The sequence below is a fragment of the Larus michahellis genome, chromosome Z (assembly GCF_964199755.1).
Source record: "Larus michahellis chromosome Z, bLarMic1.1, whole genome shotgun sequence".
NCBI classification, from domain to species: Eukaryota; Metazoa; Chordata; class Aves; order Charadriiformes; family Laridae; genus Larus; species Larus michahellis.
Genome location: NC_133930.1, coordinates 15,278,362 through 15,294,892, shown reverse-complemented (window position 1 = coordinate 15,294,892; position 16,531 = coordinate 15,278,362). Strand labels below are relative to the sequence as shown.

Here is a 16,531-nt window from a genome sequence, read left to right as displayed (position 1 = left end):
AGCTGTGGGATGAGAGGAAGGATGAAGAGCAGAACAGATACTTTTGTGGATTACCTGCAGGTTTTTTGCTTTTTGGCATTTGTGGACATACCTGACAGAGTAGTAAAAATTCCCATTTTTGTTGGAAAAAAAATTATTTTGTAGTAGTAGTATTTTTTTAATTTGGCGATCTTGGTTTTGGTCAGCACTCTGCGTTGTTTCATACTCTGAAAAACTGTAAACCCTGTTATGGATTAAATTTATGTAATTTAGATAAATGACCAAATTCAAAGGTATTTGTTTGTTTGAAGATAATATAAAAATAAACCCCACTCCTACCCTATGAGAATTTTTGTTTATGGGGAAGAAAGGTAGACTTGCCTCCTCATTTTTAGACTTCCTTATTTTATTTGCTCAGCAGGTGGTTGGTTTTTTTTCCTGCTACCACTATTTTGTAATTAACTGTTTCTGCTGTCATCAGCTGATATTTCTATTACTTCCTGTTTTTTCCTGGAAAACTTCTTACATGGTGTTGTTCAACTGTTTAGATATAAAAAGCAGGAAACGTACTACTGATACTCCTGCTACCCTCTGAGGAAAAAAAAATAAGAGAATTTACAAGAAACTTTGTTAGTCAGAGTTGAAGCTAGATCCCTTAGCTCTCAACTTCACTGCGGAACATTGATCTGCTGTGACATCTCACAATACTTTATCAACTTTAAACTTTCAGTCTCTCCTGTGAACTGTGATAGACACCAGTGACTGCAGAGTAGAAGAAAACATGTCAATAAGGCTCATTCTTCAGTACTAGAAATTCTGAAAGATAATTTTCTGTATAATTTCAGTACAAGACTGAGGCATATGGATGTATGAAAACTCATATCAAGAAAATTATTTTCTTTTTATTTGCTTTGGAATTATTGGTCAGTTCTTTCTTGAGCTATGTTTATTTTCTCAAGATACAGCAGTGGCGCTCTTTAGTTGGATAACACTTGCCAAATACTGGTTGTATTTTTTTTCTATTAGACGAGCAAGTGCTGCACTAAACTGCTTAAAACGTTTTCATGAAATGAAGAAAAGAGGACCTAAACCTTACAGCCTCCATTTAGATCATATTATTCAGAAAGCAATCTCAACGCACCAAAAAAGGGATCAGTACCGTGTGCAGAAAGACATCTTTATTTTAAAGGTATTACCATTACGGATATTTCAAAACTGAATTTGACTTTGTATTTTGGAGACTGCCCCCCAAGCTTCACTCTCTCATCTAATTCAGAGACATTTATGTGATTTCTTTGTAGTATTTTTTTCATTTAATTTGTCTTGTAGGTACTTGTGGATGCCATATTGCATTTCTAGAAATTGAGAAGTGAAATTACAATAATTTTTAACCCTTTTTAGGACCAGTTGTGATCTCTTACTATTATATTCTTAATGCAGTACTATAACCATGCAATTTACTTAGAAATGCAAATTTCTGCGAAGCATAGCCCTTTTAATGGTTGTTACACAAACAGTAAGTGTATCTTGTGACAAGACTGGAAAAAAATGATGCAGGGAAACTTACTGTAGTTTTTCATGTCTATATTCCAGGATACAGAAGAAGCACTTGTAATGAATCTTCGAGACAGCCAAGTTCTCAATCATAAGGAGAACCTTGACTGGAATTGGAATCTAATAGGGACCATACTGAAAGTGAGCTTAAAAAGGGCATGATATTACTTCTATGAAATTGTTTGGAAAAAAAGTCTCTATTTCACATGTAAACTTTGACTTTCTAATATTAATTCTGTAGTAAATACCATAATCTGTTTTATTTCAGAAAATTAGGATCTCATGGGTTTAATTAGTGCTGATATAGTGTCTTTGTATACAACCCTTAAACTTTATGCAAAAGTACACTTTATGCAAAAGTTAAATTCACAAATTTCTTAACAAGCATGTATTAAATTTTATGTGACTTTATTTGTATAGAAATAGACTTTGCAGAATTAGGTGTAATGACTTTAAAGCTGCTCATACTTTAGACTTCAGTCCAAACAAACTATACTGCCTTGTTCAGTTTCATAGCAGATTTTTTTATATAACATGAGCTGAAGGTTAAAGCTGGAGGTGGGTTATAGATCAAACTTCAGCTGCTTAGACTGAGCCACATAGGAAAACTTCAGCAGTATGCAGACTCATTGTATGTATTGAACTAATACAAATACTCATGTAGCACCAAGTTCATTACAAAATTAATTTTTTACGAAATGAAGGAAAGATCTCTAACAGGGAGGGCATTATCCTAAATATTTTTAAGAGCTTTTAAGAGACTGCCTCTTTTCTAAGCAGAAAACTTGCTTTCTTTGGGCAAGAGAGCTTTCTTTGGGCAAGAGAGCTTTCTTTGGGCAAGAGAGCTTTCTTTGGGCAAGAGAGCTTTCTTTGGGCAAGAGAGCTTTCTTTGGGCAAGAGAGCTTTCTTTGGGCAAGAGAGCTTTCTTTGGGCAAGAGAGCTTTCTTTGGGCAAGAGAGCTTTCTTTGGGCAAGAGAGCTTTCTTTGGGCAAGAGAGCTTTCTTTGGGCAAGAGAGCTTTCTTTGGGCAAGAGAGCTTTCTTTGGGCAAGAGAGCTTTCTTTGGGCAAGAGAGCTTTCTTTGGGCAAGAGAGCTTTCTTTGGGCAAGAGAGCTTTCTTTGGGCAAGAGAGCTTTCTTTGGGCAAGAGAGCTTTCTTTGGGCAAGAGAGCTTTCTTTGGGCAAGAGAGCTTTCTTTGGGCAAGAGAGCTTTCTTTGGGCAAGAGAGCTTTCTTTGGGCAAGAGAGCTTTCTTTGGGCAAGAGAGCTTTCTTTGGGCAAGAGAGCTTTCTTTGGGCAAGAGAGCTTTCTTTGGGCAAGAGAGCTTTCTTTGGGCAAGAGAGCTTTCTTTGGGCAAGAGAGCTTTCTTTGGGCAAGAGAGCTTTCTTTGGGCAAGAGAGCTTTCTTTGGGCAAGAGAGCTTTCTTTGGGCAAGAGAGCTTTCTTTGGGCAAGAGAGCTTTCTTTGGGCAAGAGAGCTTTCTTTGGGCAAGAGAGCTTTCTTTGGGCAAGAGAGCTTTCTGAGTTGAGTACTCAGTATAGTCTTTGAACCAAAATAGCTCCTGTCATTCTCTGCATCAAAGCCATCCTTCTGTTATTACCCCCAGGTAATGTTTTCTGTCTTCTCTACTGCGTGATTATAAAGATGGTGAAAATACAAAAAAGGATTAAGGGTGATAAGCATAATCAAGGTTATAGTTTAAAAAAAAAAAACAACCAACAAATAAACTAAATATTTCTGTACATTTTTTTTCAGGGACTGATGAACTTGAGGGAGCAAGAATCTGTCTGGCATAAAGACCTGAATATACCTGTGTATATGACATAGTTTTGCTCCACCAAATTTCACTTTTTACGGGTTTTTTACTGCAATTACTAGATTTACTGGATTGCTAGATATCTGTGATTAATAATCATAGATATTTTTACTTTGATTTAGTATCAAAGATACTATCAAGAAACTGTTTTTTAGAATCTTACTCTTAGTCTGTGTCATACTGTGATAGTGGAAGTTTTATGTAGTTGACCACTAACGTGGTGGGGTTTTTACCTGAAATTTAGGTCAAACTGTCGATTTCCCTACTATCTCAGACATCCCCAACGTTATATTTTCTAGTGTCCTGTCAAACAGTTGTTAATGTCTCAAAATCAAGGACTTCTGTCTTTCAGAATTAGAAGTTTTTGTTTCCTCGTTTTAATTCGAACCAGTGCCATTCCTGTTAAACTGCACAACACCAGCATAAACTAGAATGAAGTTATCAGAGTGGTCCATCTTCAGTCTGCAAATGAGCAGGATCCAGGTTCCAGTGGCTGGACTTTGCTGTCTCACATGACTACTCACCTCCCTTTTTTCTCACAGCCTTACGGCTGTGGAGCATCGCCTTTCTAAACACCTCACTACGTGGATATCATGCGTCCCTTACTGCCTTTTTTATTTGCTCAGCTTGTTGTCTAAGCTGCTAAAGTGGCAGTGGTCAAGATGGATGAATTGCGACTTTCTCATTGACAGTAGAGCTTCATACTTTGGCTGGCAGTGTTACTGGTGTAGTCAGTTTTACTAATCATTAACTACTGCACTGTATATCCTAATACTAGTATACCAATAGGAAATGTAAAACTGTATCGCTTGGGTAGGAAAGAAGAATGTTTGATGCACTTTTTTCCATCCCTTCTGAGAAGACACTTACTAGTAGCAACAAAAATAAATCTGAAACCATAGAGACAACAAATGGCTCTAAAAACAGAGGAACATTTAATAGGAAGAAAGGATAGGTCCAGAAGAGAGTATTATGACTTTGTGTGATCCTTCTTAAAACATCTTAGAAGTACCAACAGAGGAGTTTAAGTACCATTTTAATAAGCAGCATTTAAGTGAACTATAACAGAATGATTATTTTTAAAACAAATCTTATAAATAGTGAAAACAACAACAAAAATTATTTCCCTATTATGCATATCAATTTTTTTTTTTTGCAGAGGAGAAACTGAACAAAATTGCGTATGTTTCATTAGCTTTTCAGAGTTTGCTGGTTACATTAGAATTGTGGCCTTGTACACAGCGTGTGATCAACTTTCCCAGTCCTTGCTCCAAGAACTGTTCAGGGTTTTTTGGTTTGTTTGTTCTTGTTTTTTTTTCTTTGTCTCCTAGGGAAGCAGTGTAGGCTTTTCGATAAAATAAGGGGGTTTTATAGGTAACATTAGATGCCAGAAAACTTAGCCTTCTAATTGTTAGGTATATATAACTATAAGAGAAATGATTAAACTTTAGTGACTGATCAAGGACTGATGTACAAGCTTCATATAATGCTATTTTTCCTGTTTTTCTAGTGGCCAAATGTAAATCTGAGGAACTATAAAGATGAACAATTGCACAGGTATGTAAATTATGTAGACTTTCTTTGAAGAAAGGAATTTGGAAAAACTGGTTTTTAATATTGCAATAAAATATTCCTTAGATATGTCACATTTCGAAAGCTTAATCTATAGATAAGTAGCAAAAATTAAAATCTAGATAATTAGGTTGCAATATTTGCTTTAAGTAAACAGATCTTTAAGCTTTAGTGTTTCTTTTCTATGCATAGATACTTCATGTATTTATTCCCTTAATAAGAATCATGCCAACTTTGCAAACACCCTATTTCATTTTAAACCTTAAAATATTACCTCTGTGATATTTCATACATTAGTGTTTGATGTCATCACTTGACAACTTGTCTATAGTTGTACAGTTATATAGTTACAGCTTTTGTCAAAAACAAAGAGGAAGTTATTTCTAGTTGCTATTAATGGCAAGGGAAGCGTGTGTGATTTGGGGGGGGGGGCAGGGGGGGGGAACGAAAAAACCCAAACTGTTCAGCTCTGGTTCCTTTCATGTCTGTTCAGCATTGAGACATTTTCATTGCTTTTGTGCTTGTGTGGTAATAGCTTTGGTAATTAGTTTTTGGATGTCCCTTTTAACATGCATTTCAGAAATCGATTTGATTAAATTATTTTGAAGTGTAGTTCTGTATTTGTAGGCCCAGAAAGCTACTTCTACATGGATTTGAGGAAAAACCTGAAATTAAAACACATGCTGCTCCATTTTAAATTTTCACTAGAAGTAATCAGGCTACTTTTATATAGTATTCCCAGCATAAGTGGTAGTCCCATTGTAATCATAGCCATGATTTAATTTTGCATTTGCTTTGGTTTTTTCTTTACATTTTTTTTTTCTTCCCTAAACATTATTTGCCAATCTGTACCTTGTGGTAAACGACTGTGTTCCAGGTCTGGTGGTTTGTAATGTTGCTTCTCTAAAGCAATGTCTGCAGTCCCAGCTGTGACATCCACACCCACTGCACTCAAGCACTGTTCAGTGCCTAAATAACTTAATTCCGAGTAATTTGAGATAGTCTAGGATCGAATTAGTGTAAAACTTCTACAGCTCATCGATCCTTTCTGGAGGATTGTCAGTTAGATGCTTTAATTGTTTTAAAATGCTATTGCTCTTGTTTAATTATAGCTAATCAAGCCCCAGATCTCTTTAGTTTCACTGCTGATCATAAAAAATTTTCAGCCACTTTGATTTTGAAGTGTAAAGTAAATTTATTTGTCCTTCCATAAGTTGATTTTTATATTTTTTTACTGTTAGTGTTCTTGCAATGGTCTTACAGCTGTTAAAGTGAAATTCCAGATACTTTTCATGCAGATTCCCTCACCTCATAGAGATACAGTTAATGCAATGTGTGTATACGCATGTATGTGTTTATACATCCAGATTTACATACTTCAGCATACACATACATACACACATAAAAATGTGTGTTTTAATATATATAGAGTATACTTTTTATTAATAACGCAAAATAAAATAAATTTCACTCGCCAAAACTTAAAGCAGTCCTCAGATTTCCTTTATAATCGGTCGTGTTTGGAGTTGAGGATAGTGGCTTGCTCTCACTTTTTTTTAACTAAAGGCACAGAGCTTTAGTTAACTTGCCATTATGCCTCACATATCTACCTTCAGACAGAACATTCTGTGTTATTTTAAAGCACGCATGTTTATTTACTTTTTGATGATGAATTGGCAAAGTGAAATTCTTTGCTGAGGATTTATTCCCGCAATGCAAAACTCAAGCTGTATTGCTCACCATGATTTCAGAAATTCTGAGTGAGAGTCTGTGTTTGCAGTCACTGTGTTATGCTTAGGAATGCTTAAGTGAGGTGAATGAAGATACTGTTGCTAAATAAATACGGCCTTCTGGCAGAACACAAAAATGTGTTTTTCATAGTAGCTTTTACTATTATAGCTGAAGAAAAGTGATGATATAGTTTATTTTTTAGCACTTTGTAAGTCTAGCTAGCATAGTGTTTGAAACTCACCACAGGATAAATTACAGCAGAATAAATTGTAAGCATGAGAATGACAAGGAAGCCATGACTTCCAAGAGCATAGAGATTTAATAGCTTTTGAAAATGTATTTCCATTAAACTAATTTAATGGTAACAGATCTCTTCTACCAGCATCATTTTGTACTGTGAGACTGTCCGTGTCATACTGGTAAATAGCAAGGTCTTTTTTACTTTCCATAGGTTTGTAAGGAGATTGCTCTATTTTTACAAGCCTAGCAGTAAACTGTATGCCAACCTGGATCTGGACTATGCCAAGGCTAAGCAGCTCACTGTGGTGGGTTGTCAATTTACTGAATTTCTTCTTGAATCAGAAGAGGTAAGAAATTTTCGGCTACAAGACTGGAGGAAGAATAAGTAGTGCTGCTATGCACACCTTAGAGGGAAAAACCTTCATTTTAGTGGAGACTTCTGTAGACATTGGGAGTTAAATATAAAATGATCAGTGTAATTAAGAAATATAACTTAAGATCTTGACTTTTCTGAATAAGACACGGAGGAAGACAACTGTGTTTATGTAGAAGTTTTATTAAATACAGATTTATTAAATGCAACTTAGGGTTTGGAGGTTTTTTTAATTTTTGCTATGTATATCCTTCCTTTGTCTACCTCCTTTCTTCTTTTGTGCTAAACACCCTTATGCCTCAGAGGGGAGGAAAATGTCATTGAACAATCCTTTTCCTGGAAAGAACAGAATTGGTCCTAAGATGTCTCCAAGATAAACTCCTTTTAGTTGCCTTGAACCTTTCTCTTTACGCTGAATTGTGTTTGCCAGCCAGCATTTCTATTTTGTATCTGTATTCTGTTTATACATTTTAAGAAATCTTAAATTATGGGTTTCAGTAAAGAAGAGAGACCCAGTTCTGTTGCTTGTAAATGCTATTACTCTTTGTTTTGTTAGGATGGACAAGGTTACCTGGAGGAATTGGTTAAAGATATTGTACATTGGCTCAACTCTTCATCAGGAATGAAACCTGAACGTAGTCTTCAAAATAATGGGTTGCTGAATACCCTTAGCCAGCACTACTTCCTGTTTTTTGGTACTCTTTCTTGTCACCCTCATGGAGTGAAAATGCTTGAAAAATGTAATGTGTTTCAGTGGTGAGTGTTTTTATTCTGTGTGAATTGTGCCTACGGGTGTAATAGTTATGAAAATGGTAAACTGTGCATGAGGGCCACTGTCTGTAAAGCTGAAAACTTCAAAGTTGTTTTGAGTTACTTCCAAGTAAAGATACCCAGTTGTGAGGGCTTTCTGTGTTTTTATTGTTATCTTTTTTTTTTAAGAAGGCATCTTTTAGTCTGTCATTACTGAACAGATATGAGTGATTGTGTTACAAAATAGCTTACTTTTTTCTGTCCACACCTATCTGACTGAAATCAGTATCAGGAAGGATGATACTGTACGGAAAAGACAGGAGAAAAAAAAATGAAAAAAAAAAAAAAACAAAACACCCAAAACCAAAATAAAACCCAAAGAAAACAAAACAAATACACAAACCACCAAAAACTGGCAGGTATCATACTGTCTGTGAAATGTAATGATGCATTTTGTACATAAACTTCAGTCCAATATATTTGGGTGAAGCTGTGAAGTTCAAAATTCTCTTAAGGTACAAATAAACTTACCTTCCTTTGGGAGTAAATTGGCTAGTGGCTAATACTAGTGTATTTTAAATATAGTAAACTCTAGGTGAAAATTCAGATGTCTTGATGTACTCTGTTTTTTTTTAATTGTTATTTTCATTGATTACTAGAATGCAAGTTTTTTACTGGCTTCAGAAAACTTGGTTTACAATAAAATCTAGACAGTTAATAGGACTAAACTTATGACAAGCTTTACACACAGAATGTTTTACAATAGGGAATTGTCCACAAAGCTTCATGAACATTGATTTTTTTTGTACTTATAATCAGTAATTAAAGTATGCTGGCAAAATTTTTACAGAGCAGTTATAAAAAAACATTGGTTTGGGGTCTTTCCCTTTGCAGTTCAGTCCATTATTTGGTCCCCATTTGACTCTAACAGCTATAACAGTTTGAAGTTTCTCCATTTCATTCAAAGTACTTAAGTTTGAGTTCCTGATTGAATAAATAAATGGGTTTGAGTTGGGTTCAAATAATAATTCATATTTTCTTCTCCCTCCCCTTTATCCCCCAGTCTTCTTAATCTCTGCTCTTTGAAGAACCAGGATCACTTGTTAAAATTGACTGTTTCTAGTTTGGATTACAGCAGGGATGGTTTAGCAAGAGTCATCCTTTCTAAAATCCTGACAGCAGCTACTGATGTAAGTTTGATTCAACTTATGTTCCATTGTTACTTGCCACTAAACATTTATTTTGTTATTCAAGGTGTATTATTTTTAAGCTATTATGTATCCAGAAAGGACTATTTTGTATTCAGGGAAATTAAACTCCTGTTCACGTACCTTTTTGAATTTGCTGTTAACTTCACGCTATATATTGTATTTGTGCTCAAGAAATTAAGTCATTCAAATAGAAGTTTATCTCATGTATGAAGGGGGTTGAAGTCTTTGAATGCATAAACCAAGTGTAACGTTGTTGTCTAGGTCAGTGGATCTCCTAAACCAATCGTGAAGGCAGTGTTTCACAAACAGAAATGTGTATTTCTAGCAGTAATAAACAGGTTCACCTTCCAGTGGTAGATACTGTTTTTATAATGATTGAGGTTACTGTGGTGGAAATGAGTAGAAGCTATAGCTCCTGGAAGGAGGAGGTGGTTCAGCAATAGGCACGGGATTTGTACTTCTGAATCAAAGAAGGCGAGTGGAAATAAAATACAGACTTACTTAGATTTGGGAGAGGAAACTCTTGAAATTTTCAGAAAAGAGAAATCAGTCAGGTGTAACATCACAGACAAGGAAGAACTGAAGTCAGGGAAATGACAATGAGTGGAAATCTAACTAGGAAGGAATTTTCATTACTTCCGGGATAGCTATTCCTCTGTCTCCTGGACAAGGCAGAACATATTCTAGAGTGGACACAAGAGGGAATAAGATAGATGCTAGCTTTAAATATCTGATTGTATTTTGGAAGAGGAGAGGGAAAGAATGAAATTGAGGATAGTCTGTTGGACTGTCAAAGATGTGGTGGTTCTTATGGGTAAAGAGTGGAGTCTGAAAGTAATGACGATAGGAATGACTGATTGAAAGAAGGTGAGGCTCCCTACTGAATAATTAAGTAGTATTTCAATGAAGTAATGACTTTGATATCGTTTTTCCAAAGCTAGCCTTTTATGCCTAGCCTGAGCAAGAAAGCAGAAATCAGTATCTTGTGGGGATACGTGCCTTTGTCTTTATTAACTTCTAAGATCCTGTTAGATGACTGTCACTTAAGAACAGTTCAGACTGTGAAACTTAATTTAGCTGTTTCTATTTAGATTTCGTGTCAACGGGTACTGCCCACTCCACCGCCTCCCAGCTATTTTTACCTCAATAAAAGGGACCATACATGGAGTAAGAGCACTCCAGCATTTCATTTTCTTTTAAATGCAGCTAGTTAACAATTAGAAAAAAGTCCAGGCATGCTGTCACAATCTCCACAATAAAGTATGCAGTTACACTTATAATTTGAGGCATATTATGAATTAGTGTTTGTGGTTTAGAGTTTGGGAAAGATTACTTGATGCTGATATCTGAGATATGAAGACTTAAATTCTGGTTTGAGAGAGAGAGTTCCAAATGTTTTTCAAGCATCCAGTACTTACACCAGAAGCTTTATGTAGGTGGGAATGGGTTGATCTCCTTCCAAATGCTCTGTAAACACCTCCTCTTCTACTTTTTTTTTTTTTTAATCTGAGTGGGGGCAAAAAAACCGCAAACAAACCCAGAACAGAATGTATTCAACTCTGATACAGGTATCCCTAGCTGTAAGCAGCCTGGCTTAAAGTGGGATGCAGATACTGTCTGAACATACTGTCCCAAGTGTATACAAAGCTAGAAAGCAGTTCAGAGGTACTGCTGCTCTTGGTGCTGATAAGTAAAAATACAATTTCCACCTATTTGTAATTCAGCTTAATGGACAATAGGTAGTCAACAATTTTTTGTACTTCGGACGTGAATAAGGTAGACCTCACTCTTCAGAAATTAAGAAAGCTTGTAGAGCCCTGAGGTTTACCCATTTCACTTCTGGTCTGATTGGGATTGTGAAAAGGATTAGAGATCATGATCTGATTGCTGGCATTACCTTGACTATTTAATGCCAGACCTTGACTGATGTCGAAGTAGAACCTTTGGAAAAAACTAAGAGACATTCTGCGGGCTCAGAAACTTTAAGAAGGCAAATTTTGGAGCTCAAACCTAAATAATTTGTTTTAAAGCTAGAGATCTTTCTTGCCAGATACACTGATACCTTCTCACATCTGTGATGTTTTAAGGTCTCAGCCTATGTTAGTAGCCCATGGCTACTGAGTTATAATGCTTCCTTTTCCCAGTCTCTCATTGATGCATGGATCTAGCAACATTGTCTAGAGAAGCAGCAGATACTAAGTAACGGTCTATTTTTGGCAGTCTCCTGAAATGAAAGAGAATATAAATTATCTGGTTATATCTTCTCAACTGCTGAGCACTGTCTTACTCAGTAAAAGTGGAACCTTTCTCATATGTGCACAACATGGGTCAATAGTATGTCATATCAGAGTTAGGTGTACATGCAGGTATAGCAGGTCTCTAACCGTAGTGAACTCCAGGCAGTTTCATAGCTGAGATGTGTTGGGATGTAAATGCTACTATTTAGACTTCAGCATTGCACTGGATGCGACTGTACCCTGATTTTTCTGTGCTGCAACAGTATTTTCTTTCTTTTTTTAAAAAAAAAAAGAGAATTTATGATAACACACTTAAGAAATATAAAAAAAATTCAGTATTGTTTGTTCACCGGTAATGTAAATGAATCTTTTACTATTAGGATACTAAAAAAGAAGGAAAATTTACTGTTTGAACCACTTAAGTAGAGCCTGACTTCCTTTGTGAAACACATTGAACCCTGAGGGATGGGTAAGACTACCTCAGGCTGGTTTTTTTTTTTCCTAAGTTCTTGGAATTCATAGGGAAATTTTTTTTTATACATCATCTAAAAGAGGAAAATCACAAATACAACGGACTGTCTCAGCCAGCAGAAATGGGTCTATGTTTGCATCAACCACAGATAATTTCATACTCGGATAAAATTTATTTACTTCATTAAGAAATTATTCTCCTGTTTTACCATGTGCCCATACATTCTTATGGTGGAAACTGAACTCATGGGATTTTGAAGGGAAAATTTCACTGAGTACTACTTGACAAAAAGGCAAAACATTGACCTGTCAAAGAACCCTTTGTCAATGCTTGGTGTACACAATTTTGCCGGTATTATCTCTTGGACAAGATGTTTGTCTTCAGTGTTTCTGGTGGTTTTGCTCCCCAGAGAAGATCAAAGTGTAAAAAGATAATCCAAAGGATAAAACCTTTTGGTTATTCTGGTCATAACTGTATCCTTACTGATATAAATAGTATTTTTTAACAGCTGCAATTGGAAAAACTCACTTCCAGAAATTAAAAAATTAATGTGAGGTGGAAATAGTTGCCAATTCCGAGATAATAAGATACCCAAAATAATGCGGAAATAGTGAACTGACAGGTATTTGCATGGGCAGTTCCATTGACTGGGGAGTAATGTGGAAGTACCTGGGTTTTCATGTTAGGGGAAGGTATCTGCCATTTTCTGGGTTTTACAATATGTAATTCTGAAACAGCAGCATTGTCAACAGCAAAAGAAAATTTAATCCTTTGTATTTAGCAAGCATGATAAGAAAAAATTGAAGCTTTGCACAGTTTATACCACTTGCTGCTCTGTCCCATAAGGAGAATATATTTTTAATTTACCAGAACTGATATAATCCGTAAAACAAGTTGTGATTTTGATTCTATATGCCACCTCTGGCTTCTAAGTTCTGTTTAAAAGCAATAAAAATGTATGGGACTGGACATAACTTCTGAAAAAGTTGTGTTTTCTAAGGTAGAAAGACCATCTTCAGTAAGGCGTCTTCCCTTTGGAAATTTTAATTCCCCAAAACGTTTGTTAATGAAATGCCTTATCTGTTTATTTCAAAAGCTGAAGATGCTATTTTTCTTGGGTTAAGTGAGGTTATAGCCTCATATACCTTTCACAGCTACCCAGATTAGTGAAGCAGGTTTGTTAAGCATTTGCTAATGAGTGTCTCGGAAGAAGGAAAACTAATTTCTGTAGCCATCTTAGTGTTAGAAAGGGAGAGGAGCATTTTGGGGTGACTATACAACAAAAATGTTTGCAGACCATATCCTTGCAGATCAGCGAAGCAGAAGCACATCTTAACCTACTTCCTGATGTGCTTTGGTCATTTGTACTGAAGCAAACTAATACTACCTCAGCTGCCTTTCTACCAGTTCATGGTAGAAACAGCAGAGTAGCCAGTGTGTCCTCAAGTGCCGCAGTTCGTGACCTAAAATTTTACTTTTTAGGTGGCTAAGGGGTAGACTTATCTTACATCTACCCTGAGCTCAATGTAATCGGCTCAGCATTGTGACCTCTGACTTGCTTCTTCACTTCTAAGGGTGTCAAATGCCTTTAATAGTAAAAATAAGACTCTTCTGACAGATTTAGTACAGGGCTTTATCTGTGTTTTTCATCTCATTCGTGCATGGGGGAAAGAGGGGAATGTCTTTTTCCTCAGATATCCCCTGATTTTCTTAACAGTTCACCAAAAGTAAAAAGACTGAAGGATTTTGCTTCTTCTGGAAAAGCTATGCTGGGTTTTCCCCCTCTTATCTGGGAAGTGCATACAGGTGATCTTGCTGCACAAATGTTGTGGCCCTGCTTGAAGACTTTAGGACTGTTGGTAATGCATGCAGTGGCTTGCACCCCAGGTCTAAGGTTTGAACATCTTCGCCTGTTGAGTCATTCCTTGTTGTAAACACCCTTTTTCATACCTTCAGTTACTTAAAACCCTGTTCTACTGTTCTTTACACCTTTTCACTTCTTCCTTTTTTTCTTTCTGATGATGGTGAGAAAACCAGAACTGTACACAGCATCCAAGATGTCAATGCCCAGTGAATTTACCTAGTGACAATGCTGACACATCTTGTTCTGTGTGCTTTCAGTGGTTTTGGTTGCTATTGAACTTCTATCTAACACTTCCACAGAACTAACTAGTTCTAGCCCCAAGATCTCCTCGCTGGGTGGAAGGAGCTGGTTCAGAGCCTGTTTGTGTAAAGCTGGGGTTATTTTTTCACTTTAGCTCGTTTCAAATTTATCCGCAGTAAATTTTATTTGCCATTTTATTGTCCCATCAGAGTCACGAGTTCATTCTTACCTTTTCCTTCTCCAAACAGAAAATATAAATTGTTCTAATTCTGTACTAGCTCCTGGATAGATTAATGCATATTCAGGAAGTGAGCATTATTATCTTTTGTTCTCTGTATCACACAGTGTAGTTATAGCAGTAACAACATTTCTTTATAGACAGATTTTAACACTTGAACTACGTGACACTGAATTCTGGTTTCATATTATTGTGTTATTCTGTAGGCTTAACATCTAGATCAAGCTACCATTTTGGCATAATAGCTCTTGTTCTCATCTTTAATAAATATGCTGCTGATCGTCTTTTTCGCATACAAGGCACACCACTAATGGGATCCAAGCCATTTTAAAATGCTTGTGCAGCCTAGGGCAGAGTTGAGAATCACTGTTCCACAGTCTGTCTTGGTATGTGTGCCATGTCCTGTCTCCCCTCCAAAAAATAAGCCTCTCTATATTGAATAAGTGTAAAAGTGCAAATGATATTTGAAGTTGAAATAATGAGGCAAGGTTTTTGAAATGCACTGTGCATGTTCACATTGCTTACTCTCACTTTCTTTCAAGTCCTACTTGCCAAGTATTTCTGGAGGCGAAAAAAAAAAAAAATCCAGAAGATACTGTTAACCTAGGTAGTGCTGTCCAGACTGGACCAATTCACCTATCTCTTGGGGGTACAGATATTCACATACATCCCAACATAAATCGTTTATATTTTAATGTATAGAAAAGATACTTGGTTATAGTTATCATAGCCTTAAAGGTGTAGGGATTGAAGACCTGAAGAAAGATTTGGGCACCTGATTTTCTCTTTGCCAGCTATGCTTGTCTACACATGGACAGCGCTTTTCCTACTTAGCATATGTTGTTAGGGTTGTTCAGTGCTCACACCAGAACACTCCAAATTCTTGTAAACTTAGCTTGTTTGCTTCTATTTTCTGTGTATTTTTTCTAATAGAAAAGGCTGTTAATTAGTTTATGCTTTTTATTCAGCAAGTTTTGAAACAGTACAGAAAACAACAGGGTATTTACTTCATTCTGCTGTCATTTGGAGAAATTCATAGTAGTAAACTGTAAGTGCTGGGAAATTCTTATTAGAGAAAATAACATTTTTCTATTTAGAAGGTTTTCTGAAAAGTTTTGTAGGTCAGATACTTTTGAGAAACAAGTTAAATTTATTAAAATAAATTCCCCAGAGACCCTATTACTTGCTTGCTAAAGTTTTTTGCAAAACATTGCATACATGAAAGTATATGCAATTGCACTGGCCATTTACAAGCTATTTTTATTGCTAATCCTGATGACTTTGTGTGGTGCTATCACAGTGAATGACTGATAAGGGCTTTCCAAGGAGACTTGCAGTGAGCAGATTACTTGTGATCTAGACTCCAGTTTCCCATTTGATAAGATAGAAATAGGTCTCTAATAGACTGTACTTCTAATACACAAGGTGTGCATCACAGCTACTTCCTGTAAAATATGATAATTGAAATGTATTTTTTAAAGTAGTAAATGATTAACTACATCAGCTATTTTTCTTCCATTCAGAAAAGCATGTTCCTTACTTTTGCAGAGCTGCAGGTTGTATGCAACAAAACATTTACGAGTATTACTGAGAGCGAATGTAGAGTTCTTCAGCAACTGGGGGATTGAGTTACTGGTGACCCAGTTACATGATAAAAATAAAACTATTTCTTCTGAGGCACTTGATATTCTAGATGAGGCGTGTGAAGACAAGGTGAGCATCCTTCCGCTTTTCAACCTCTTTTTGGTGTGCTACTCCGTAAGCTGTTCCCCACCCCCTGCCCCAGTACCCAAGTGAAAATATGCAAGAGGCTACTGATGATTATGTTTCTTGGTTGTCATTGATGGACTTCATAATAGTTTATAGACCCCTTGCTGAAAGTACTGCAGTATTAATGACAAAAAATGTAGACTTCTGGATTATGCCTATTTTTAAATACGAACTCAGACTAACTCAGCTATTTTTATCATTATACTTTTTGTGAAGTAATAAACATTTAATAACAGAAGGTACCTAAAGTGCATAATATTAGGATGAGGTTAGTGCTGTTTGATGCTTCCTTTTGTGGAAAAACTTGCTGCCTCATTGCTGGCAGATTGTAGTAATTGTTGTAGTTTTCAAAATTGTATAGTGCTCAGATATTCCTTATGCGTTTTTTAATTATTTTAGGCCAATCTTCATGCCCTTATCCAAATGAAACCAGCTCTTTCTCATCTTGGAGACAAGGGTTTACTTCTACTCTTAAGGTAAATGTTGAAT

The 16,531-nt window shown here is 36.1% G+C and overlaps 1 protein-coding gene across 2 annotated transcripts in view; it reads left to right on the top strand.

The window, feature by feature from the left end:
* RICTOR (RPTOR independent companion of MTOR complex 2) overlaps positions 1-16,531 on the top strand; it is an 86,710-nt gene that overhangs the window by 49,598 nt on the left and 20,581 nt on the right. For both annotated transcript variants that reach the window (XM_074570988.1, XM_074570987.1), the window contains exons 17-24: positions 1,006-1,168; positions 1,573-1,674; positions 4,855-4,901; positions 7,099-7,234; positions 7,817-8,016; positions 9,074-9,200; positions 15,821-15,985; positions 16,442-16,518. In XM_074570988.1, coding sequence (XP_074427089.1) covers positions 1,006-1,168; positions 1,573-1,674; positions 4,855-4,901; positions 7,099-7,234; positions 7,817-8,016; positions 9,074-9,200; positions 15,821-15,985; positions 16,442-16,518 — 1,017 coding nt within the window. The remainder of the gene's footprint in view (positions 1-1,005; positions 1,169-1,572; positions 1,675-4,854; positions 4,902-7,098; positions 7,235-7,816; positions 8,017-9,073; positions 9,201-15,820; positions 15,986-16,441; positions 16,519-16,531) is intronic.